This window comes from Squalius cephalus, assembly GCF_949319135.1.
Source record: "Squalius cephalus genome assembly, chromosome: 13".
Lineage (NCBI taxonomy): Eukaryota > Metazoa > Chordata > Actinopteri > Cypriniformes > Leuciscidae > Squalius > Squalius cephalus.
The window spans coordinates 36190737-36217574 of NC_137134.1; the positions used below are offsets into that span (position 1 = coordinate 36190737).

Sequence of the window (26838 nt, forward strand, 5' to 3'; positions counted from 1 at the left end):
CTTGATATCAGGCGTTCTCTTTCACTCGCTCAATTTCTGCGATATTGGTATATAATTTGCGGACGTCAGGGAGCCGCTATCAATATGCTGGAGACTCCTGGACTCTCCTGGGAGTGGTGGGATGTCTGACACAGTGTTGTTTTTTCTGTGTCATCATATTAGCATAGAAGAACTGGGATAAAAGTTTATAGTTCGTGTATAAACACCGATGTCTACGGTAGTGATCAAAATAGAGCAAATCACCTTTTGAAAGTAACCGTGTTTCAAATAACGGTTGTATCATTACATCATTACACCAGTAGGTGGCGACAAGTGACTGTTCATTCAAGAGATTTGTTCAAAAACGCGGATTCATCGAGTAATGAAACAAGGGAAGTAGCCTATCTACGAGTGTGTCATTAGCCGCTTTCCGACCGGAGGAACCTTTTCACAGTTCCTAGAACTATTGGCTAAAGTACCCGGATGTCGGCGTGTTCGCACCGCAGGAACTAGGAACGATTTTAGTTCTAGGAACTGCATTTGGAGGAACTAATTTAGGTCCTACTTCAGAGTAGGGTCTAAACCAGCACTATAGGAACTACTCGTGACGTTAGTGTACGCTGATTGACCGAACGCACGTGGAACACCAGCACCCGCCATTTTTAAAACAGCTATATGTAAACACACAGATTATAGCCTATATATTTACTCCATAAACTAACTATACAAACATGGAAAACAGTGATAGATGGGTCTCTAAACCTTTATGCTGAAGAGAACATCCAACGCAACTTTGAGGGGACCAAGCCAAACATGATTATGTTTATCTGCCCAGCTAGCAACACTGGACATCAACCACACGGCATAGGCTAATAACCTTTTTTTCATATACTGTCTACTTTCTATAACAGTTTTATCTAATAAGATATTAAACAGTACTGGTAGACAGATTGCTAACTAATGAACACAGAGAATGTGAGCATTGTTTGCTCTGGCGTTCTCAGCGCCGCCAAAATAAAGGTCCGTCGCGCCGTCAAAATAAAAGTCGCCGTGCTTGCGTCACTCCCTTACCCCTCCTACCAGTTCCTATGGCCACTTGGCCAGTGCGAACGCAATCAGCAAAACCGAGTTTGGGGGAGAGTAGTTCTTAGAACTGTTTAGAAGTGGACAGTTCCTATAACTAAGTTCCTGTAACTACTTGGTCGGAAAGCGGCTATTGAATCATTCACTCAAACTAATTAAAAAAAAAAAAAAAATTAGATTCATTAAACATTTTAAATAGACTGCAGCAATTAACATTTGTCAGAAACTTTAGTTAGTTTAGCCGTCTGTTTAGAATTGTGGGAGAATCATGATCTCTATTTGAAACAAAAAAATCATGATTCTCAATTGCCAGAATCGAGCAGCACTGGTGTAAGAAGTTTGTTGTTTTTTTGTTTTTGTTTTTGCTCTACTAAATAATTATGACTCATACCAACTAAATTAGTAAACCTGTGTGTGTTTGCGCTGTGAAAGTTGAACTTTCTTAACTTCATAATTAGACAGAAAGACCTCGGGCATCATCCTCTCCGCTCTCTGGAATTTCAACGGTTCAAGTGTGTTTATCCGCACCCGGAGATTCAGGGGCTCGCCTGCCTGCCTGCCCACGGGCGGTTAATAATTAATTTGCCGTGCTTGCCTGACCGTTTGATCATCTCCTCATATCTGCACGCTTTCTGGATTTTAGCATGTTCCCCTAGAGAGCCTCTTCTCATGTCTTGTTGTGTCAAGCTTGACCTACTGCCCCGCCGAGAGAAAAAAGCGAGCGCCGGCGGAGGCCCACCAAGAAGAATCGAGGTAGATGGCATGATAATTTGATGAGCTGGGAACAAACTGTGCTGGGTTCTGATGAAAAAAAAAATCACACAGTTTTATTTTCCAAAACTAGCGTAATCTACAAAGAATAAGCAGTAATGGTAGACAGAATGACAGCCCCTGGTCTCCACAAGCTAGAATCGCTAGGTCACGACAGGAAGGCAGGATGATCCATTGTTACCGACTGTCAGCCCCAACCATCTCCTGGATATCATTAGCTTACAGCTGGCGTGTCCTATACCAAACGTGCTCGGGGTTTTGGATGCTTCACCTGACAAGGGGCTTTCAAATCATGGCAGAAACACAGGTACTTTATTATTCATTGACCAATAAATTATTCACAATGGCGTCGACGTGCTTATTTTCTGTGGTGTAATTACCGGCGTGCTGAAACACAGGCACTTTCCATTGGCGCCGCCGCACGGCCGCCTTGGTTTCTCCCCAACATTTCTGTCACAGCGGAACGGGTCTCTAGCCCACTTCAGTACTAGTCCTCTCACTCGCTGTTTTATGGTCGAATGCACTTTGAGGAACTGTTAAATTGCATGTATGTGGGTGTGTGTTCAATCACTCTGCTATTTAATTGAATTGATTTGCTGTTACAGTGGCCTTGTTGCAGCATGCAACTCTTACTGTTTCTGCAGTATGCATAGTATGGACATTTTTTGTATACACTGAATGTCTGACATGCTAACAATGTAAATGTTTTTCCCAAAATGCAATGTGTTCATCTTGACTTACCATTTCCGGTGTGAACAGGAAGTAATATCAGCTATCATTTTTCTCTTTCTTGACTCATTTTTTTGTACATACAGTGCCCTCCACAATTATTGAACCCCCTTGTAAATATGATCAAAATTGGCTGTAAAAAATAAATCTGCATCGATTATCCTTGTGATCTTTCATTCAAAAAATGTGCAAAATTCTAACCTTTCATTGAAGTAAAAGAATTGAAAGTGGGGGGAAAATCACATTATGAAATAAATGTTTTTCTCCAAAACACGTTGGCCACAATTATTGAAACCCTTTTATTAAATACTTTTTGCAATCTCCTTTTGCCAAGATAACAGCTCTGAGTTTTCTCCTATAATGCCTGATGAGTTTGGAGAATAACTGACAAGAGATCAGAGACCATTCCTCCACACAGAATCTCTCCAGATCCTTCAGATTCCCAGATCCATGTTGGTGCTTCTCCTCTTCAGTTCAGCCCACTCATCAGGTCAGGGGACTGAGACGGTCATGGCAGAAGCTTCATTTTGTGCTCCACAACAAATTTTTGTTTTGATTTTGATGTTTGTTTTGGATCGTTGTCCTGATGGAAGATCCAACCACGGCCCATTATAAGATTTCTAGCAGAAGGCGTCAGGTTTTGATTTTTTATCTGTTGATATTTGATAGAATCCACAATGCCATGTATCTGAACAAGAAGTCCAGGACCTCCAGCAGAAAAATATGCCCACAACATTAAAGATCCAATGGTATATTAAATTGTACACATGGGGTACTTTTTATCCTTGTGTTCACCAAACCCATCTAGTGTGTTTGCTGCCAAAAAGCTCTGTTTTAGTCTCATCTGACCACAGAACCCTGTGTTGTTTGAAGATCCAGTCGTGTCTGACAATTAAATTTGCTGGAATTTGTTTTTGGATGAGCGAGGAGGTTTTTTTTTAAACCCTCCCAAACAACATGTGGGGATGTAGGGGTTGTTTGATAATTTTTTTTTTAGGCTTTCTGACCCTTAGACTCAACTAATCTCTGCAATTCTCCATCTGTGATCCTTGGAGAGTCTTTGGCCACTCAAACTTTCATACTCGCCGTGCATTAAGACAGTATAGACACACGTCCTTTTCCTGGCAGATTCATAACATCTTTAGTTGGTTATAACTTCTTAATTATTGCCCTGATGGTCAAAATGGGGATTTTCAATTCTTTAGCTATTGTCTTACAGCCACTTTCTAGTTTGTGATGCTCAACAATCTTTTGCTACGCATCAGAACTGTATTCTGTGGTTTTACTCATTGTGATGGATGATTAAGGGGATTTGGCCTTTGTGTTTCCTCATATTTAAACTCCTGTGAAACACGAAGTCATAGCTGGACAGTTTCATGTTCCTAGTCACCCTGGTGTACTAAAAAAGGTAAATATTAATGGGAATATACTTCAGAGATATTTTACTCGTAAAAAATTCTAGGGGTTTCAATAATTGTGGCCAACATGTTTTGGAGAAAAACATTTATTTCATAATGTGATTTTCCCCCCACTTTCAATTCTTTTACTTCAATGAAAGGTTAGAATTTTGCACATTTTTTGAATGAAAGATCACAAGGATAATCGATGCAGATTTATTTTTTACAGCCAATTTTGATCATATTTACCAGGGGGTTCAATAATTGTGGAGGGCACTGTAGTTGTTACATGCTAATTAGAACATTCAACATGGTGAGGTTATTTGAAAACAATGTAGCATACCTCTGTTTAGCGTATTGTTTCAAATGCTATTTCTGACCAAATATAGAAGGCAGTATTGTAAATAGTAAGCGAGTATTCCATTAAAACGAAATGCTAATAGTATTTTGCTTTTTTTCTTGTTTAGCTGCACCACAGTTTACAAAAAGACCTCAAAACATGATTGGCGTGTCCGGGGGTGTTGTGTCCTTCGTTTGCCAAGCCGCAGGTGACCCCAAGCCAAGAGTAACCTGGAACAAGAAAGGGAAGAGGGTGAACTCTCAACGCATCGAGGTAAGACTTAGCATGCTAGTACGTTAAGGGGCAAACATATCAATGAAATAATCAACCATTCCAGTAGTATTACTCGCAAAATGCCATTAAAAGCATCTGGAACTGTTTTTGGGTTAGTTCTCAAGTGTTTATGAAGCACACAGCTTAGCTTCTGTGGATATTTAGCAGAGCTACTACGTCTTATTTTCCTTGCTTGTTTGCTGTGTTCTTTTATCATAACACAGCTGGCATCTGTAGTGTCTTGATCGATGTTTAGTGTTTCTTAATTAAAACTAGCTCTGAGTTTAACCATTCTGTCACTATTCAACAAAGATGAAAAACTTCCCTCAAAAAAAGATCAACACAAAAAATGCGTTGGCGTTTCCGATCCACTCGTTGGTGCAAACCCAAGAGTACGCTCAACTCGGGCTCAAATTATCATCTTCGTTGAGTTTAAAAGTCATTTTGTGAGGGGTTTGAATTAATTTGTTTCCCCCGAAGGCTTTGCTTTGATATTGATCTACACACACTTAGGACAGTGTGCCATCACTGGGCTGCTTCTCATTATCCTAGCCTCGAAAACTCTCACACACACACAAAAAAAAAAAGAAACGAAGAGAGTTTTGCCACTGGCTTACAAAGAGCCTCGTTCCTCTTTGTCATTCCCTATTGATTCGTGCGACTGTTTCGCTACAATGACATCAAATGCGAAAGCACCGCAGGAGCCTAATTAACTCTCTTGCATAATTTGAGCTCGCAGCAACATATAGATGTTACAGGAGCCTAAAAATAGAAGCACAACAATTTTTATCAGAATTAACCTGAAATGAGTCAGGGTTATGTTAAAAGTTAGGGATGCTGGTTGACCAAGGAAGCGAGAACACCAGCACCAAAACTTTTCAATTAGGAAGTTATGTGTCATTTACCAAGACTAGAGCAACCAGGAATTAAACGCCTTGCTTTTGGGCACTTAGGATCGGTAATGCTCCAGTTCTGGAATTGAATTCATGGCCTTTTTGTCTCTTTAACCACAAGGCAATTGTTAATGACATTTACCATGACGCTTTTCAATGAAATATTCTGAACCCACTCTTTGTCCCTCTCACACAGACGATAGAGTTTGACGAAGGTGCGGGGGCCGTCCTGAGGATCCAGCCTCTCCGGGCGCCTCGAGACGAGAACATCTACGAGTGTGTGGCGGAGAACAGCGAAGGCGAAGACAGTGTCCAAGCTACGCTGTCGATCATTAGAGGTAAGAGTACACTCATATGGGTTGACAGTAATTCTTGCTTCTAGAGGGCCAAATTCCTGCCTAGAAGTTTCTACACTCTCAGAAAAAAAGGTTCAAAGGCTGTCACCAGGGCAGTACACTTTTAAAAGATACACTTTTGTACCTTATTTACCCCTAAAGGGTACATATTAGTACCTTTTGAATGGGAACCACACCAGTGACAACTTTTTTTTCCCTTCTTTTTTTTCCCCAAGAGTGTAATGTCAAGTCAAGTCAAGTGACCTTTATTTATATAGCACTTTTTACAATACAGATTGTTTCAAAGCAGATTCACAGGGATAACAAGCAAATAATGCATCAAAGTTTGTTTCTGCTGTACAGCAGATCTAGAAGAAAATAGCATCATAGTTCCAGCTTAAGAAAGTTTAGTTATGGTTCATTTTTGTTGTAAAAAAAAAGTTAATTTATATATACAGCCGCTCTGGGAAAAAACAGTGATGTCATCTTCCAGCTCAGTTCAGTTCTCATATAAAGGTGTCCAATGCAGGCAGATCAATATTATTGTTGAATATTAAGTGTCCCCAACTTAGCAAGCCAAAAGCCAAAGGCGACAGTGGCACGGAACCAACACTCCATCAAGTGACGGAATGGAGAGAAAAAAAAACCTTGGGAGAAAGCAGGCTCAGTCGCACAGTTCTCCTCTGGCCCACGAACGAATAGTGTATGATTATGATTCAGGCACCATTACATTGGATTGGAACATTCTGAATATTTATTATCGGAGTCATCACGCCAGATCCCGAGGAACTTGATTAGTTGGTTCTGGTGTGTTTTATCAGGCTTGGAGCTGAACGCTGCTAGAGGGCGACCCTACTGGTAACAGGATTGGATTCCCCTGCTTTAAGTTTGTACTACGCATCCCCCCAGGGACCCACCAACAAGAATCCTTCAGATGTCTCACTAATTAAAACACCTGATTCATCTCTTCAGCTTCTTAGTATGATGAATTGGGAGCCATCTAAAACATTCTGAGAAGTGAGGCCCGAGGACTGGAGTTGAGAAACACTGGCCTACAGTGGACAAACTAACCAGTTTTGGTTAACTTGAATGTGACCCAATATTACAGTTGCAGAAACTCTAAATCTGTCCTAGCCAGTTGCAGAACCTCTGTCGTCTTCACCATTGAGTTATTCGTTTGTTCCCCGTGCATAGGTCCAGCCATCTGCCTTGTCATTGCCGAGCGCTGGAGCAGGCAGCTTGCAGGCTTCTTCCTGGGCCCGAACCCAAGCCGAGGGTTTTTGTAGGCAGCCCAGTTTTACATGAAAATCCTGGCTTTGGCAAGACCCATGCGGCTCAGGAAGGAACACAGGCTGTAGCACTGGGGGAAAAAAACTACTGCTCCCCCCCCCCCCCTTCGCTCTCTCATCCCCATCTGCTGTGGGCCCACATTTACATCGAGCCTTATCAGAAGAGCAAGCCCCACACACACTTGTACAAAGGCCGGCACATGTGTCCATGCGCTCCCAGAGGAGAGTGCCTCGGCTCATGAACACCTGCGTGGACTTCAATCAAAATCAATTAAACTGTCCACCATCATCCTCACAATTTGTGGTCTCGAGCAAACTCTCCTTTCATTTTGTCCCTGGCCAACTTGTGAAGCTAGTGACTTCATTAAGTACTCAGTCACCTTGCCTTCTTCTTCAGGGTGTGTCCGCCCGACTGCGGCAGAGACAAGGCTTTGCCGTAAATCTGCCAGTGCTCTTTCTAGGGGCTTAGGTTTGTTTTTAGCTGCCTTCTGGCTGCCCACAAGAGCGGTGAGCAGAATGCTTAAGATGTGCCATCTGCTTTTCTACCGAGTCCTCTGAGAGTCCTTGGAGGAGTCTCGGAGAAAACCAAGGATAAGACACCTGCAACTGTCGGTGCTTCTCCTCTATGTCACTACGGGTGTTGAACCCTTTCTTCCCCTCCTCTGCTTTCTTCTCTTAAAGCCTCGCTGTTTTCCTCTTCATTCTGACCCTGGCTTTGAGCCCGTCTTGGCAGTCTTGTCCACCACTGACCCAGAGCTAGCACTTCATAGAGTCCAACAGCAACAGCAGCCCAGGTTTGGCCATCTGCTCGCACCCAGCGAGGTGTCAGACGTTTGCACACTTCTTTACACATTCAGGTGTGTCTGGCCTTAACTTGCCCCTGCTCACGCTGTGAGAATGCTGGGTTCAGGGTGCTGGCCAACAAAAGATGAAAACAGTAACGCTGGACGTGTTTGGCATCGTGCAACTCAAATCCAAAGGTGTCAGACCACCTTTCCAAAACATTAGCTCTCGTCCAAAACCTTATACTTTTTTTATAGTTTCATAGTAGGCTAACTCCAGATGTGAAGGCTTTTGCAGGAGCTAGCCTATGATGCCTATTTTGTGGATAAGGCAATCCCAGAATGAACAGTGGGAAAATAAGTCCATCCAAGATGGCAACGAGGCCAGTTTTATTTTAACCAATATAGTACTAGCTTTTTTATTATTTTACTTCATACATGAATTAATATTTACGGATTAACTTAAATCCTCTAAACTTAAAAAATATATATACTCCACACAACCACTGGTTTGCATGATAATTCCTTTATTTTTTATCATATTTTACAGAATAGCATATTTTATATAGTTTTGAATACTTATTACATGCATTTAAGCTTGTTTAACAAATATTAGAAGTTAAAATGAAACATTTAGAAGTAATTCAAGTGTAGTAAACCAGTCTCTGTTGTCCGGTGACTCACATCGCGCCCCTGTATGTTGCTTTGCATAAAATTAAATGATATACAGAACAATAACATATTTATAGATACAAAACATTTACACAAAGCTGTATTTTACCGAAGACACGCACTAATTTGACGGAGCTGCACTATTCTGAGGTCGCAAAAAGCCCACGATAAATAACTCAACCTCTAGGTTGTTATATCTGACCCAGGATCTGGGTAACACAAAAACTACCCAAACTCTGGGTTGTTACATCTGACCCCGGAGCTGGGTAACACAAAAACTACCCAAACACTGGGTTGTTACGTCTGACCCAGGATCTGGGTTACACAAAAACTACCCAAACACTGGGTTGTTACGTCTGACCCAGGATCTGGGTAACACAAAAACTACCCAAACACTGGGTTGTTACGTCTGACCCAGGATCTGGGTAACACAAAAACTACCCAAACACTGGGTTGTTACGTCTGACCCAGGATCTGGGTTACACAAAAACTACCCAAACACTGGGTTGTTACGTCTGACCCAGGATCTGGGTTACACAAAAACTACCCAAACACTGGATTGTTATGTCTGACCCAGGATCTGGGAAACACAAAAACTACCCAAACACTGAGTTGTTACGTCTGACCCAGGATCTGGGTTACACAAAAACTACCCAAACACTGGGTAGTTACGTCTGACCCAGGATCTGGGTAACACAAAAACTACCCAAACACTGGGTAGTTACGTCTGACCCAGGATCTGGGTAACACAAAAACTACCCAAACACTGGGTTGTTACGTCTGACCCAGGATCTGGGTAACAAAAAAAATACCCAAACACTGGGTTGTTGTGTCTGACCCCGGAGCGGGGTAACACAAAAACTATCCAAACACAATCTTTTTTTCAGTTTGTCTTGCTTTCTTCACCTCTTCTCATCTCTAATCTCATCCTTCACTTCCAGAGTTTGCACTGTGACCCTTCCTCCTTCAAACTCTGAGCGCAGGAACTCGTTAGCACTGCAGAGCACCAGAGAGGATGATCTCACTACTGCCCATGCCCGTTTGATCAGACGCTTTTAATTGGCTGCTACCCTGCAGGACGAGCCGCGTTTGTTCTGCCGCTCCTCGCGCCATTTTAATTGGACTGTTCTAAACCCAGTTGCTCGCCGCAGAGCCCCTTTTATTAGCCATTTCTTTATCACAGCTTTGGCACTGCCATTTCCAAATTCGTCCCTGTCTTGTTTCATCCCGCTCAAGCACAGTTTGAGGAATCTTAATGTCACTTTTCTCTCTCTGTGTCTGGTTTGAAGAGTCATTTCCTCAGAGACGCTCAGCACTTTTTGGGTCTATACAACAGAGTTCGATTCATGACCTTGCATTTTTCTCTTTCTCTCTCTATATATGATATTTAATTCTATTCTTTAAAACTCATAAGACTTATTTGTAGGCCGGTTAAGAGAGACGTTGCCCGGTTTCTCCAGCTCAGTTTGGTGGATAAGGGTTAAACGTCTCTCCGCATACCTGATAAACCATAGCATTGGATGCTCGGCCCCCGGGGGATTGTGGGTATTGGTTCTTAAAGCCCCGCCATGAGTGATTTTAAGTAAAAGAGCACAGCCGATTACCACTCCAGCTGTTCTCCAGTGGAAACGCCTGCGTCCAGTAGCGAAAAGTGCATTATAAAACATCAGTGCGCTGGAGGCTGTAGACACAGACCACTACTTCCACAGCATGTGGTTACGATTGAGACGCGAGGCATAAGAACAATGCTGAAGGTGAGCTGAAGCTACATTATCAGCACATTATGTTTAACGCAGTTTTTTTAGGGAGCCGCGGCTTCAAGTCTCGCCAGTCTCTTTCTCCTCTTCTATTGATTCTTCTCTCCGAATAATCTCTCTGTCTATGGCTGATCCCCGTTGGGTCAATATGAGGCTGTAATTAGCGCTGGCCTGTGTTAGCAGGGCACATGGAGTAGAGTTACTGGCACACAGCTGATTGTTTCAGTGGTTGTCTGTCTGTGGCGCTAGTGTGTTTACTAACTATTGACCCAACCCCATGTGGGCTGGTTACAAGTGCACTATTATAACCAGTATATGGGTAATACGCGTATTGGAGTGTTGCGTCGTTATCTTAGCGACATGCTAACAGACAACATGATAACTTTTTATTATCATAGGGGGGGGGGGGGGGTGTCAATAAAACAAAGATATAAATTTACAAGAAAATAAATTTCAGTTTGTCTTAAAAATAAATCTGTGAAAATATTTGTGATGTTTACTAGCTAGTAAAAAATATTTAAGCAATTTTTCAGTGCAGATTCTAACCATTTATTGTTTAACAATTGAAGGATTATATTATATTATATTTATGTTAATTATATATGATATGTATAATTAAATATATTGTGTACAATTATATTAAATATTATAGTTGTATTATTATTTTATAAATATATTTTTGAAAACATATTTTATTTATTAAAATATTGCATTGATAGTATATTTATTATTTTATTTATTTGGTAACACTTTATGATGATGTTCAATTTATTAATTGAACTAACTACAACAGTATTTTTATTAATTATTTATGAATCTATTTTAATGTTAATTATACTATTGTTGACTGTTAATTCATGCTTGTTCATAATCCACTAAATAATATTAGTTTCTGTGACTTGAAATGTTATTTTATTAGCATACCGTATGTAGAAATTTACATCAGTTATTAATCTAGGTTAATTTCAAAGTATTGATCATTGATAATTTCCTAACTAATATTAATCAATCAAACCTCATTAACTTTATTTATGTATTTTGCACATTGTCAACTAAAATTATATACAAAGCAAAGTGGACTAAAATGAATGAATATGACATTGTGAAATATTGACTTATTCAATGTTAATATTTTTTGATAAGTTGTCATATAAATGTTAATATTTGAAATATATATATATATATATATATATATATATATATATTTTTTTTTTTTTTTTTTTTTTTTTTTCTAAAATATATGCCATTTTAGTTAGGGTCATTTTATGAATATGTAAAGAAATATTGACTAAACATAAAGGACATTTGCACATGCACACAAAAATATATCCCGAAGACAAAGCGTGTAAAAATGAATAGCAATATAGTATTCCAATGACCTCGACCTGAGTAGTGCCTCAATCTCACACTACACTAATGAGAGGAAAAGGAGCCGCGTGTGATAGAAGTAATGAAGATCAGAGAGAAGATGACAGGGATTCGATTAGAGTCGAATACAGCTGTGTTACGAGCGTCTGCCTCTCATAAACAAAAGCAATTCCCATCCGCGGCGCTCTCAGCTGCTCCCCGATGCATAATGCATTCGTTTAGCCGCGTTAAGATCTGCCAGAACGCATGGGTTCTGTCGCGACCCATTATCAGTCGCCGCGACAGTCGTTTAGTATCTGACGTCTGTTTATAAAGCCTGCGATGTCGTAAGTTACGATAACGATCACATGAATCACTTCCTGTTTGTTTTCAAGAGATGATTGACAGCTGTGGAATTGGGGTTCACAAGTTTGATCCCTCAGCCTCCTGTCAATCAGCCGTCGCGCGACTTGCGATATTTTTTAATACGTCGCGACGCGGTGATGGCGTCGATCTCCCACTATAAAGTTGCAAAAAAGCAACATGATTTAAAAAAAAATAATATTTGTAGATATTGATTTTGGCATTTTAACCTCGCTATTTAATCATTAAATATGAATTAGTTTTGTTACACAATTGATTGTATTAATTATAATTAGCTTTAGCCTTAAAATGTCTTTAATTTACTTTTGAAGATTAAAATATAGGCTATAATTGTAAGGCTAATTTTAAAAAAAAATTGTAAGATTTTCTTTTTTTTCTTAAGTCTTTCTTAAATCTTAAGATTTTTTTTGTAAATGTTATGGTCTTTTTTAAATTTAAAGTGTAAAGATGACTAGATTACATTTTATATCACACTGAATTTAAGACACTGAAATCAGCATTACGTGACAGCCGTCGTATGAGACAATAAAAAGTCGCAGAACTATTTTAGTTTCATTCACAGCTGAAGTAACTCAGAGCTCAAGCACAGGACTTTATCTGCACTCAAGCGTTTGTCTGAGTTTGGCCCGTCAGATCCGTGTTTCCCCGGGCTGGAGATGTGGATTCACACACAGCACATGCTTGGCCTCTGGAAGAGAAACTCGTCTGCTTTGATCCTGTGTAATCGAGCCTGATTGGGCACGGGCTCCGGCTCGGCTCTGGTTTATAGTCAAAGTTTATATCTCACAATTGCGATTTTTTTTTCACAATTCCATTTTTTTATTCCGAGTTTGTTACCCACAATTCCGAGTTTATTTCTCACAATTCCCACTTTAGCTCTCGCAATTCTGATTTTTTTTTTCTCTCACAATTCCAATTATTTTTAATTCCGAGTTTTTTACTCAAAATTCAGAGTTTATCTCACAATTCCAATTTGTTTCGTACAATTCACGTTATTTCTCACATTTCCGAGTTTATCTTACAATTCTGACTTTATATCTCGCAATTCCAATTTTTTTCTCACAGTTTCTAATCTTTTGTCACAATTCCGTTTATCTCACAATTTCTGTTATTTCTCACATATCAAAGTTTATATCTTGCAATTCCCTCCAAAAAAATCACTATACCATTTTTTTTAATTCCGAGTTTGTTACCCACAATTCCGGGTTTATTTCTCACAATTCCGATTTTACATCTCACAATTCCGAGTTTATTTCTCACAATTCCGATTTTATTTCTCACAATTCCGAGTTTGTATCTCACAATTCTCACTTTAGATCTCGCAATTCCAAAAAAATATTCTCACAATTCCAATTATTTTTAATTTCGAGTTTATATCTCCAAATTTATACTTTATATCTCCAAATTCCAATTTTTTTTCTCACAGTTACATTTTTTTCTCACAATTCCATTTATCTCACAATTCTCACTTTAGATCTCGCAATTCCAAATTTTTTACTCACAATTTCAATTCTTTTTAATTCCGAGTTTATTACTCACAATTCCGAGTTTCTCACAATTCCGAGTTTCTCACAATTCTGATTTATATCTCGTAATTCTGAATTTTCTCACAATTCTGAATTTTTTTCTCGCAATTTTGTCACAAAATTGTGAGAAAAAAATTCAGAATTACAAGATATAAATCGAATTTCTTTTCCAAATTTATTCCTTACAATTCTCAGTTTATATCTAAACTTGGAATTGCAGGGGGAAAAAGTCAGAATTGTGATTTTTTTTTTTTTTTTTTTAAACCTTGTACCTGTAAAAAATACAGTCAGAATTGTGAGATATAAACTCGCGATTCTAAGAAAAGCTCAGTTTCCGTCCCTCATGACCGAGAGGCTTATATCACTGTTGTGGTTTTGACCGTCCATCAGAAAGTCTCTTAAAGACTCGACACATGTAAGAGATCACATAGATCAACACGTGAACCTTCTCCGGCCGATGTTTGTCTCAGTTACAGATCTCCGTGGCCTGGGATGAACTAAACTGTTAATATTTAAAGAGTCTGAGAGAGCGTCTCTGCCATTCACTGTCTTCCACGGCTTCGGCACTAGACCATGCAAAACGAACAACTGTTCCCTCGAGCAAACGAGTCTTCATTTCAGACTTCAGGCCGACACCAGCAGAGAACGCGAACGCAATCAGACAGACAGACAGAGGAATCACTTCTTCATATGTGTGTGTCGTGTTCTTCTCCAGTTCATAGACACGCTGGAGTTCCGCTTCCACCGACGCCGGCGCCCTCACAAGCTGCGCTGTGCAATTAAGTCCAATAATAAAAATGGCTCCATTATGGCGTTTTTCCATTTGCCCTCCCCGAGAAAGCGTCCTTTTGGGCCACTCAGTCTGTGGACGCAGATAATGCTGGAATTATAGATGCTCGGCTGAAAGCACACAGGATCAGATGCTCACGCAGCTTTCACAGCGTCACCATTTATTGTTTTGTTTCATATTTACAGTCATACAGCGAGGGTTTTCATCTTTTTTTGCTGTAGTACATTTTAATTTTGTTTGTTTTTTTGGAGGGGTACCATTTTTATTATAAAGAGCAAATTCATCCCAGTAGGGTTTTAGCTGTTCTTAAAAGAAGGTAATCTCGTTTATTTGTTTGGAAGAAAACCCACACCAATGCATTTAAGGTTTGCAGTTTCTTTAATTTATGCAAAGACGTCCTGTAACGCGAGCGAGAGCAAAACATGAGTCCACAATAAGTGACTTATGTGATATTTGGGCTTTTGTTTAAGATTTTATATGATTTTTAAGCTTTTATTTAGTATCATGCATGACATTGGGCTTCTTATTAGTATTGTATATGAAATTTGGGCTTATAATTAGTATTTTATATAATATTTAGGATTATGTTTAATATGTTATATTTAGGCTTTTATTTAATATTTTATATGATAGTTAGGCTTATATTTAATATTTTATATGATAGTTAGGCATATTTAATATTTTATATGATATTTAATGTCATGTTAGGATCATGTTTAATATGTTATATGAAATTTAGGCTTATATTTAGTGTTTTATATGATATTTAGGCTTATGTATTATATCATATGATAGGTTCATATTTAGTATTTTATATGATATTTAGGCTTATATTTATTATATAGGCTTATATTTTGTATTTTATATAATGTTTAGGCTTATTTAATATTTTATATGATATTTAGCGTATAGTCATTGTACTTTATATGATATTTAGGCTTATATTTAATATTTTATATGATATTTAAGCATATAGTCATTGTACTTTATTTGATATTTAGGATTATATTTAGTGTTTTATATGATATCTAGGCGTATATTTAGTATTTTATATGATATTTAGGCTTATGTATCATATGATAGGCTCATATTTAGTATTTTATATGATATTTAGACTTATATAGGCTTATATTTAGTATTTTATATAATGTTTAGACTTATATTTAATATTTTATATGATATTTAAGCGTATAGTCATTGTACTTTATATGATATTTAGGCTTATATTTAATATTTTATATGATATTTAAGCATATAGTCATTGTACTTTATTTGATATTTAGAATTATATTTAGTATTTTAATATATTTAAGCTTATATTTATTATATAGGCTTATATTTAGTATTTTATATAATGTTTAGACTTATATTTAATATTTTATATGATATTTAAGCGTATAATCATTGTACTTTATATGATATTTAGACTTATATTTTATATTTTATATGATATTTAAGCGTATAGTCATTGTACTTTCTATTTTAGCATTAAACATGATAATTTGCCTTATATGTGGTATTATTAAAGGTAAAATGACTTTATTGGCGCAGTGGCCTCGATCCGACACCCGACTGCTACTGATCTGAGTCCTCTGAGATGACTAATATTAACTTAATTTCAACGCTTACACCTTGGAACCTGTTTCAAGGTTTGCGTTCTCGAGTGTCAAACACTGTTGTTGTGCGAGTGAGCGGGTCGAAGCGCGTTAAGGGTTTTCTGTTAGAACGGTGTTGTGTTAGCGGCCCTTAAGTTAATAACTAATGATCTTCACAACGGAAGTGAATCAATCAAAACTAACTTCAGCTGGACAATAACTTTATTCTAGAGCTGCTGTAAAGCCTAAACAATCTGTTACTTGGATTTCCTATTATCACTGTAAAGCTGCTTTGAATCAATCTGTATTGGTAAAAGCGCTGTATAAGTGAAGGTGACTTGACTTCTGGCCACTTGTCCTTCACGGGCGCTCCTGGTCCCGGGGCTTCGGCTCTGTAAACACAGCTGTGAGATCTCAGCCGGGGAGCCGTTTAGCGGGCCGGTTGTCACTGTCACTCTGTCACAATGCGGCGCCGCTAGCAATTTTGGGCTCTGTGAAAGAATATGAGGTTAGGCCCCCTATTTCACCCATTTATTCCATTAATAAAGTCCATCTCTGGGGCCCCAAAAGTGCGCGGGCCCTTAGAATCATCGCTTGACGTGTTCCCTGCTCCACCTCCTCAGGTGTCATAAGTCAGCGTGGCAGAAACAGCTGGGCTCAGGTATCAGACAGACGTTTGCCACACAATCACCGCCACACGCCACCGCCTAATTATACCGCGGCCGACGGAGCCTGTGCGATCACGGCGTTATCAAAGCCCGACGGGGAGCGCCTGCAGGGAACGGGCATCTGTACACGTCTGCAGCGCCGCTGTAATACACAACTGAACACACACACACTGTTTTTGAGTGTTTGCACACTGTAGTGAGTGATCGTTGGCAGGCCTAGCTGTTTACTTGGATCTGATTAGCATTAAATCATCTAATCATGATTTAATATTAATAAAAGTAATGCATATAATTTTTTATCTTTATAATTTTGTATTATTCATGATCTTTTTATTATATTTGGGCTTAGATATTTAGTAATATGCATGAAATTTGAGCTTATAATTAGCATTTTATGTGATATTTAGGCTTATAATTTGTATCATACATGACATTTAACCTTTATACGTATCGTTTTAATCTTTATATTTAGTACTAATTATATTATTTTCTTATACATCAAATATAAGCTTAAATATTAGATAAATCACAAAATATAAGCCCAAATATAGTTTTATGCATGAAATTTGAGCTTATAATTAGTATTTTATAATAATATTTAGGCTTATATTTAGTATTGCATATGATATTTAGGCTTATATTTAGTATTTTGTTTATGATATTTAACTTTATATTTAAAATTATGCATGGAATCTGGACTTATAATTAGTATTTTATATATATATATATATTACCTTATTTTAGTACTATACATTATTATATTTGAGCTTACATTTAGTATTAAACATGATTTTTGGGCTTGCATTTAGTATTATGCATAATATTCCACCTTATTTTTTTAGTATTTGCTTTATATTTGATATTATAAAAGGTAAAATGGCTTCAGGGTGTTTGTATGATGCCTTTAGTGAAACATAAATCAACAGCTGTCTCTGCGAGTCTGTAGGGTCTTATTAAAACAGAGGCGATAGATGTGACTGGGGTTGTGAATTACCATAATTTGTGCAAAATCCCGAGTTTCACCAATGCTGACGGAAATCTAAAGTCCAAATTTCGAGCAGTCAACCCCACGTTTTAGGCTCAGTTTGTCTATTGTAGAAAGGAATATTTAAGCATTTTTAAGAAACTTCTTGAAATTGGGATTGTCTTTGATCCTTTAGGCAAACTATTTGGCAAATACCAATAGACAGAGGTTGGGCTATGATAGTGTATCTGGATCCCTTCATGCACTTCCTGTTATGCTAATTGAGCTGTTTTTGGAGCACAGGAAATTAAATTGACCACCTCTCAAATCCGAACAGCTGGGGCTACAGATTAGTTAAATGTCGCCTTAGTTCTGCATTTGAAAAAAACACATCTTCCACCTCCCATCATATGGTTTATATCCCAGTTTTCTCTCTTTTGCTCTTCCGCCCACTCCTTCCCAGAGTTCTCTGTCATTTTAATGTGCTTCTAAAGCCATCTCTGGCTGTGGCGAGAGCTAATCAGTTAACCTTATTAAGGAACTGATGAAATTAAATCATTTCGGTAAGTGAAAATAATAAAATAGCCAGTGCAGGGGAGGACACGTCTACAGAATTCGATGCCGCCCCGGAGACTGTTATCAGCAGGAAAGTGTTTGCTGGAGAGCAGTTTTTAAAAATGCACGCTACTCAAAGAATGCTTTGTGTAATTATAAAATGTGTCTCTGGTTGATAAAGCTGTTAACAAGAATGCCACGGTGCCGGCAGAAGGCGGCAGTTGTGTATATATTACCTATTTATTTTGATGTACAAGCTGCAATAGCCATTTTACTTTTAATCTGTGATGTGAAATATTACACCTGCACAGATAATGAGCTTCAGAGATCATCATAAATCAACAAGAACTCAATTACTTATAAACACCCAGCGGCAAAAACTGGGTATCATACATGATATTTAGTATTATTCATTGTATTTGCTGTTATATGTCGTGTTATGCATAGTAAATGGTCTATTATTTGACGCTATGGTTGTATTTTAACTCTTTCCCCCCGCCATTGACGGAATTTTCTGTCACTTATGAAACGGCGCTTCTCCACCAATTACGTAATTTTACTGCTTTCCGCGTTTTCACTGTTATACGGTAGGGGGCGCTATTACGCAACTTCTGAAAGATTACTGAATCTCTGGATCAGAATGCAGGAGAAGAAGAAGCAGAAATATGCAAATTAAACATACCCACATTCAAGTGTTGATAAAAAATGCATGAAGCTAGAATAAAACAGTGGTGGTCGCTGGCAACTTTTTTTTTAAATGCTGGCGGGGAAAGATTTAAAAGGAAAAATCAGTTGTGTACAGATTTCATATTTGATGTACAAGCCGCTATAGCCATTTTACTTTTAATCTGTGATGTGAAATATTACAGCTGCACGGATAATGAGCTTCAGAGATCATCATAAATCAATCAAAACTCATTTGCTTATTACCATGGTTGCACGTCTGCAAATCCACTTGCACTAAACTGACCGCTCAGGTTAAGAGGCTTTGCACCTGTCACTTGCATAATGCCATTAAATCACAAGCTACAATTAAATGCAATTACAGATAATAACATCGAGCGTAAAAGCCCGTGTCAAAGCTAACGGATTGGAGGTTTAGGGGTGAGGGGCAGGGGGTTCAGGACGACTTCAGTGCCCTGCTGAATCGGTGAATACGCAGCTGTTGGCTAAAGTGGCCGGTGCACTCAGCCCGCTACGCTGAACATCATAACAGCATCATTATCATCACGGCTTAACAGCCTCTTAGCCAGGCCAGAGGCGGCCTTCAGAGCCGCCCAGAGACAGACCCAGAACCGGCGTAGGCCTGTAATTGCATTCCGGTATGTATTTTAAGGAATTATGATGTTGAATTAGCCCTCCGCAAAGTGCAGAACAAAGCATCGGCTAGCATCTAGCACCAGAAATGCGTGGTGACGGAGAGTGGGGAAAGCTGTGTTTTGTCTAATGGACGACTATTTGAAAGCCTTCCAATTAAAACTGGCGTTGAGGGTTATGGGACGACACGAGGCTCTAGTGCACATGCCCAGAGCTTAATTGTAAATCAACTGCTTGTGACAATATCAAAAAGCTGTTGTGGAGACAATAGCTACCTAATTGTGTGATCGGATTGGTGGGGAATATTGGAGTTGTAACTCCAGGGCTTTTTTTAAGCATGAATACAAGCCAGGCAGGACAGGACTAAGGGCTCTTGGCGCGGATATGCATGCCTACTGCTTGATTTCCTTCGTTTTTTACCAGAGCAACTGACCCTGAACCAATTTGAGTGTTTGAAGAGTACATCTGCAAGGCAAATTCTATTTCTAGCCATTCTCCATTACTATTACCCGTAGAGGACATCTCTTACATTGGAAGTGCTCGTGGTGAGGCTCTCTTAACGGATGATTCCAGTTCAGTTGTTGCATCCCGGTGAATATATAGACACTCTTTCCATTTGCTTTTGCATGCCCGCAGTCATTATGGCAGTATATGCAGCACCATGGCACTGGTATTATTGCCAGTCCTGTCTCGACCTCTTTCACAAAAAGAATTTGCATTGCTTTGACATTTCTATCAGTGACTCTGTTTGCTGCTCCCACTCGCCCACCACCAGTCAAGACTTCTCAGCACTTGCTGCCTTTAATTAAGCTCAAATCAAATTACTCATCTTGTGTTCAAGGCTTAATTTGTGTGGTTTTCAGAAATCCTATTCTGGTGTCACAGCATGGATAATCCGGCCATGGATCACATGTACAATAAACACAGAATGTCGCTTTCCAAAATATTACAGAATAGCTGCTTTTGAAAGGACAATCCCCCCCATCCCCCCTCCCCCAAGCAGTAACTTTTAAACCTCCTGTCTCCACTGGTTAATAATCAATAGGCAGCCATAATGCTTCCCCAGCCAACACTGAATAATAGAACATGGAAATAAAAGGTCATTGCACAAAACATTGGTTCTAGTCCCTTTTCTTTGGTGTAAAAACAACCTGTTTCTGGTACTAGGTGCATTGCTTTGTTTCCCTGTAATGTCATGAGCCTTGGCACACCTTTGTGATTCTCAAAGGGCTCAAAGGATGTGACCTTCACACCTAGAGCCTGACCTGTGCCCATTGGCGAAGTCTACAGTGTCCACGGTTCTCTGCCAGCATGTGAGTCACGCCAGGTCAAAGAAGTGAGAGGTTTTCCCTTTTATATTATCAGTCATTGTCTTTACAGCAGATGCCATGAAGAGCGTGAAAGCTTGTGTTGGCCTACAACAGCAGGTATCAGCCATACTGGATTCTGTTGAAGAGCGAGAGGGGTGAATTGTCAAACTCTATTGTGTGTTTGTATGTCACCTGTCTCTTCAAATTGACTTCAACTATGGAGGAACCTGGGGTGAAATGTCACCAGTGCTTGCCCCGGTTAAACAGCCCTGTCGCTAGTGTAGACTCTGATCTGTAGGGCCCGAATGGTATGTATGATGGTGTGCTCTTTGCTATGCTAATGTTTGATTGCCCCTCAGCAAGTCCCCTTGAGGGTCCCTGTAGAAAAACAGGTCCACTCGCTCATTGCAAGCCAAGTTGGTTCTTCTAGATACTCGTTTAGTAGGAACTTTCGAGTAGGTTATTAGGGGCTTTCATACCTGAGGAACATTTTTATTAAACTAATAATGGAAGTACCCATTTTTTGGCGTGTTTGCGCCGCAGGAACTGGGAACGATTTTAGTCCCGCCTTTTGGGGGAACTACATTAGCTCCTACTTCAGAGTAGGGTCTATCCCAGCACAATAGGATCTACCTGTGACGTAAAAGTACACTGATTGGCCAAATGCGTTCGAAACACCAGCACCCGCAATTTTTTTTAAAAGCTATGTAAACACACAGATTATAGCCTATATATTTACTCCACAAACTAACTCTACGAACATGGAAAACAGTGATAAATGGACCTCTCAACTTTTACGCTAAGGGGGAATTCTAACTCTAACTCTAACGCTAACTCGAATTTGAGGGGATAAAACCAAACATGATTATGTATTTCTGCTCAGCTAGCGACATTGGGCATCAACCACATGGCAAACGCCAATATATTCATATACGGTTTGCTTTCTTTTTATAACAGTTTTATCTAATCACATATTAGACAGGACTGTTAAACAGATTGTAAACTATGCAAACTAATGAAGACGGAGAACAGGAGCACTGTGTGCTCTGGCGTTCTCAGCACCGTCAATGTCTGCCGCACCTTCAAAATAAAAGTGCAAAACAAGTATTGGCTTACGTCACTTCAGAGTTCCTACTGGCTGTGCGAATGCAACCAGGAAAATGGGCCTAGGGGAACATTTAGTTCTCTGGGAACCACCCTGGTGGCTAGTACCTATAACTGAGTTCCTAGAACTACCCACTGCAAAAGCCCCTATTGACATCTTGAATGTACACTATTTGTGTCCAAACCTCTCGCATTCTCCACTACAGAGCTCATTCCATGTCAAGGTGGTTCTTCCAGAAACTTGCTTAGTAGCAACTTTCCAGTTGGTAATTGTCATATAATGGTCTACTGCTTGTCTTTAAACTTCTCTGTGTTCTCCCCAACAGAAGACCTACTTCCTGGGGGGTTCCCCAACATTGACATGGGCCCACAGCTGAAGGTAGTGGAACGCACACGCACGGCTACCATGCTTTGCGCCGCCAGTGGTAACCCCGACCCGGAAATCACCTGGTTCAAAGACTTCCTTCCCATCGACCCTAGCACAAGTAATGGCAGAATCAAACAGCTCAGATCAGGTAAGACCAGTACTGCTAATATACTTCTTTTCCTCTCACTGCTTCTGTTTTAGGATTCTGTATCAGCCCTTTTTCTGATTGTAGGTACCCTGCGCTCATCCAAAACAACCACCCAGAGCGTTAATGCAACACACTAAAGTTGCTAGGGAAGCTGAAATGGAAAGATAATGACTTTTAATGAACAGTGTCAGAGGAGCTTAGTCCAGATTTTGTGGCAAGCGTATGATTAATGTCTGGTTTAGGCTAATGAAACTTTATTGAAAGACCCAGTAAAACAGAGTCTAATTATATATCTCATTAAGTCTAGCGCTCCAGTCGCCCCAAGGCCACCGTTGTGGGTCAGTGATTTGTCAGCAACAGAGAAAAGAAAATCTATTGGGTTGCATTTGATTCAGAGCTGTTGATGCAAATTGGTATGGGCAGTAGATATTCAGCTACCAACCCTTGACCTGAACTCGCCTACCCAGAGTTCCCCTTTTCAGGATCCGTCATGGCATTTTCAAAATAAACTTTCAGATTCAAGCAAAATGGTTTGGCGGTGAACGGCTACATCTGCTCTCACTTATGTTAGACTTGAGTGCTTTGTTTTGCTCCGTGTTAATGGAAGACCCAGACTCGCTGAGGGGGTATCACAGGCCTCCGTAACACCGTTGGCTGTGGTACAGGAACACAAATGCCTTTGACTTCTCCGGTTGAGGACAAGGAGGACTAAATAGTCAACCCTTTTAGCTTCCATTAGCGAAGTCACTAGCCTCAAGGTTAGCACTCGTAGCTCATTTTGCAAGCTAATTTCTCTTCCCTGCCAACATACATGCAAGATTAACCAGACAAATCTGAAAATGTTTGTTAGCATACAGCCGAAACAGTTAGCAGCTAAGGCTGTGCGACCTGTCCTCCCTCTGTGTGTTTTGTCTGTCTTTTCGTCACTGTGTGTGTGGGTCAAACATGTTGTTGTGCTTCACTCTCTGTTCTCTTGTCTCTGTTTCAATTGAAGCAGGTTTCTGGCGGCATTCACATGCAGAACACTGACTAGCCCTTAATAATTAACATACCATTGGAGTACTACTAATTAGACAAACTAAATTCAGTATGCTCAGCATACAGCATGTACAAATTAGCTATAATCATGGTCTTAATTCAATTTGTGTGTTAGTGAGTTATCTAAATGCTTTTAGTAGTATTTATTTGGTACGTCTAATTGGTAATTAAAATGCCAAATTTTTCTAAATCTTTAGAGATGTTAATGAATTTCTTAAGGCAATATTTATTTTATCAAGAGCAATTTGTCTGACTGTGTTTTCACACACTATATATAAAGCAGAAACCTAACCTTATCTCTAACTATACATTTAACATAGTAGTTTCTGTAAATGTAGAAACCTGGAAATGTTCTCGGCAGGTTTTGTGAGATTCCCCCATAAGCTAGGCTCTATTATCATCAAATGAGATCATAAAACGTGTCTAAAATCTGTTTAACGTGCATCTAACCATCTGACGTGTCATCCTACAAAGAGATCTTCCCCACTAAACTCTGTTGATTTCAGGATGTGTGAAGCTGCTGTGAATCCGACCCTAAAATGTGCTGTTTTATTGTTCCTTTCTGTTTCTTTTTCTGTTTATTATCATTTCCAGAAGCCTTTGGTAAGTGTCTCAGTGAGTGCGCAAGCTTCCTAGTGTCCCTGAAGCAGATGGCATTTTAACTTCGCTTTAAAATGCATGTCCTACCCTCTGCTTTCCCTTTCACGTCTGTCTGTACCCTCCTTATTTCTTTTTCTTCTCCTCGCCCACTAACATGAAACATTTCCCAGTTTCTCTCAAGACTCAACCCAGCTTTTGGGGATGACACACTGCAGAAAGTCTTTGTGTGCGAGTTTGCGTGTGTGGATTTACTAGTTAAACCATCTAGTGTTCTTCATTCACATCCAGCTCTCAAGAAAATTCCTTCTCTGGCTTTGCTTCAACTCTCACCGGCCACAAATATTCTGATGGTTATAAAACAGAAGAATAACAGATTAGAATTTCAGAAGCTCCGGCCAAGCAGTTGCGGTTCTGTTGTTGACCGCCGGACACACCCTCGGTCCGTGTGCCACCGAGCGCTTGCTCAACTCCATCACAATAACATATTTATCATCTGAGCAGAACCAGCCTAGATGGCTGAAAACTGCTGGGGCCTTGGAGCCTTCCGGCCCAGCCTGGATCTCTAAAGTAGCCAAAAGCAACATCACCTGAGGTCTTGTACCCAAGGGATGGATTACATTTGCAGGTCCTCCAAAGTTCATGTGCTTGAAAGGTAAAGACAACATGAAATGGCATTCAAACCCCATTTTACTTCTGTAAGTCGAGGTGTTTCTTGGATGTAAAGTAGAAAATTTATCAGGAATTGATTGGATTGTGAAAAAATTGGCTTAATTTTTGCATATACATATGAGACCAGAAAGTAATGTATTTGGCTATTAATTAACATTATCCCAACATGCCTCACAACCTTAATGACCTTAGATGCTCAGCTGAAGAAATCTAGCTTAAGTAAGCCTTAGCTGATCTCCCAGCTTGGTCAAACTGGTCTGCCAGCTGGTTTTAGTGGGGTTTTGGGTAGTTTTCATCTAGGAGACCACCTTATCCTAGTTCAAGTGGTTGTGTTTGATTTCATGCTGACTTGACTGTTCATCACATGTTTTGTTGTGTCTTTGAAAGCTCTTTCAGCAGAGCCCTGAGAGCGAGTGAAGGTGTCTTATGTAGGGATGTTTACTTTAGAGTGATCCTGCTACCCGATCCTCCGACCTGGAGGGATTTATGCTGATGAGAAAAAGGCCTGTAGCTATCGACGCCAGCCAAGACTCCTGCTTTCCTGTTTTTATCTCAATTCCGAAGTGAAACTGATCTCTTTAGTTTCCATACCGGGGCCGAAGTCATTTTTCTTGAGAGGAAAACAAGATTTGGCGTGCTTTTGAATAACCCGTGTCCTTTCTTTAGTTGGCAGCAGCCGTCACAGTTGCGGCCGCTGTCTGATATATGGATCTCGTCCTGGTGTAGGTACAGCTGCTCCTCCTGAAATCTCCACAGGCGATACCTTGGGAGGAACGCGGGACAGATAAATGGACAGCTTCCTGCTGCGGTTTGCACTTCCTGTGCACGCTGGCTGGCGGTCTGATTGGAACAGGCCCCGAGGTGCTTGTCTAATTGATGGCTTTTAAGCTCTGCTACAGTGGTTAAGAGCAGGACTCTCACTGTGACTTGATGGACCCAAATGAACTTCTGTAGCATTGCTATATGTTTTTTTGAAAATTGAAGACAATGATGTTTCATTGTTAGTTCTTTAGGTCAGTGTAGCAGTTCTAGGTCTTTACATAGAAGAAACGTCATGCTCTTTAGGTAGTTTGAAGGCTTTCATGGCTTGCGTCTGTTTATACTTAAAAGTGTATTCACTTATACAGACCAATCACTGTGGGTGTAGTGGGTGGAGCTCGACCTAGTCCAGCTCCACTTCTGTGGACCTAATGGGTGGAGCTTAACCTAATTAGGGTTAGGATGTGAATGGACCTTCAAGCTCCACCCATTATGTACACGGAGGTGGAGCTGGATGTTAAACCCCACCCATTACTTACAAAGAGGTGGAGCTGGATGTTAAACGCCACCCATCACATACAGAGAGGCCAAGCCCCACCCATTACTTACAAAGAGGCGGAGCTGGTTGTCAAGCTCCACTCATTACGTACAGATAGGCGGGGATGGATGTCAAGCCACACCCATTGCATACAGAGAGGTGGGGCTGGATGTCAAGCTCCTTCCATTGTGTACAGAGAGGCGGGGCTGGATGTCAAGCTCCACCCATTACATACAGAGAGGTGAGGCTGGATGTCAAGCTCCACCCATTGCATACAGAAAGGCGAGTCTGGATGTCAAGCTCCTCCCATTGTGTACAGAGAGGCGGGGCTGGATGTCAAGCTCCACCCATTACATACAGAGAGGTGAGGCTGGATGTCAAGCTCCTCCCATTGCATACAGAGAGGCGAGGCTGGATGTCAAGCTCCTCCCATTGTGTACAGAGAGGCGGGGCTGGATGTCAAGCTCCACCCATTGAGCAGCCTCTCGATCTGCGAGTCACCGGCCGTCTGATACGATGTAGGCGGTGAGTTTTTCTGTAGGGAGAGACGACATCTGCGCTTCGGCAGAGACATTTTTAAGGTCACTCGGGCCTAAACGCATGGCAGTGAGCCGGACTCAGTTTCAGCCATGCAGATGGATTAAGACCGCGGCCAGATTGTCTGCCACCCCCTATAAAACCTACTTTTTTTTCTTGCCAGAATAGATTGAGAATGTCTGGAAGCTTCTTTGAGCAAACGACAGCACTTTTTAGCATTTTGTCCAGTCATTCTGTGTGGAATTTGTGTGTTTGAAAACCTCTAACCTTTAACCTAACCTCACCTAACCAGTTCTTTCCAAACCTTAACCATAACTTTGAT

At 40.1% G+C, this 26838-nt stretch overlaps 1 protein-coding gene across 42 annotated transcripts in view; it reads left to right on the forward strand.

Moving 5' to 3' along the window:
- ptprsa (protein tyrosine phosphatase receptor type Sa) overlaps positions 1 to 26838 on the forward strand; it is a 212707-nt gene that overhangs the window by 102015 nt on the left and 83854 nt on the right. For 28 of the 42 annotated variants that reach the window (XM_079890978.1, XM_079891018.1, XM_079890986.1 and 25 more), the window contains 3 exons: positions 4427 to 4572; positions 5662 to 5803; positions 22187 to 22384. In XM_079890978.1, coding sequence (XP_079747104.1) covers positions 4427 to 4572; positions 5662 to 5803; positions 22187 to 22384 — 486 coding nt within the window. The remainder of the gene's footprint in view (positions 1 to 4426; positions 4573 to 5661; positions 5804 to 22186; positions 22385 to 26838) is intronic. The other 14 variants (XM_079891019.1, XM_079891012.1, XM_079890981.1 and 11 more) reach the window with 1 other exon arrangement.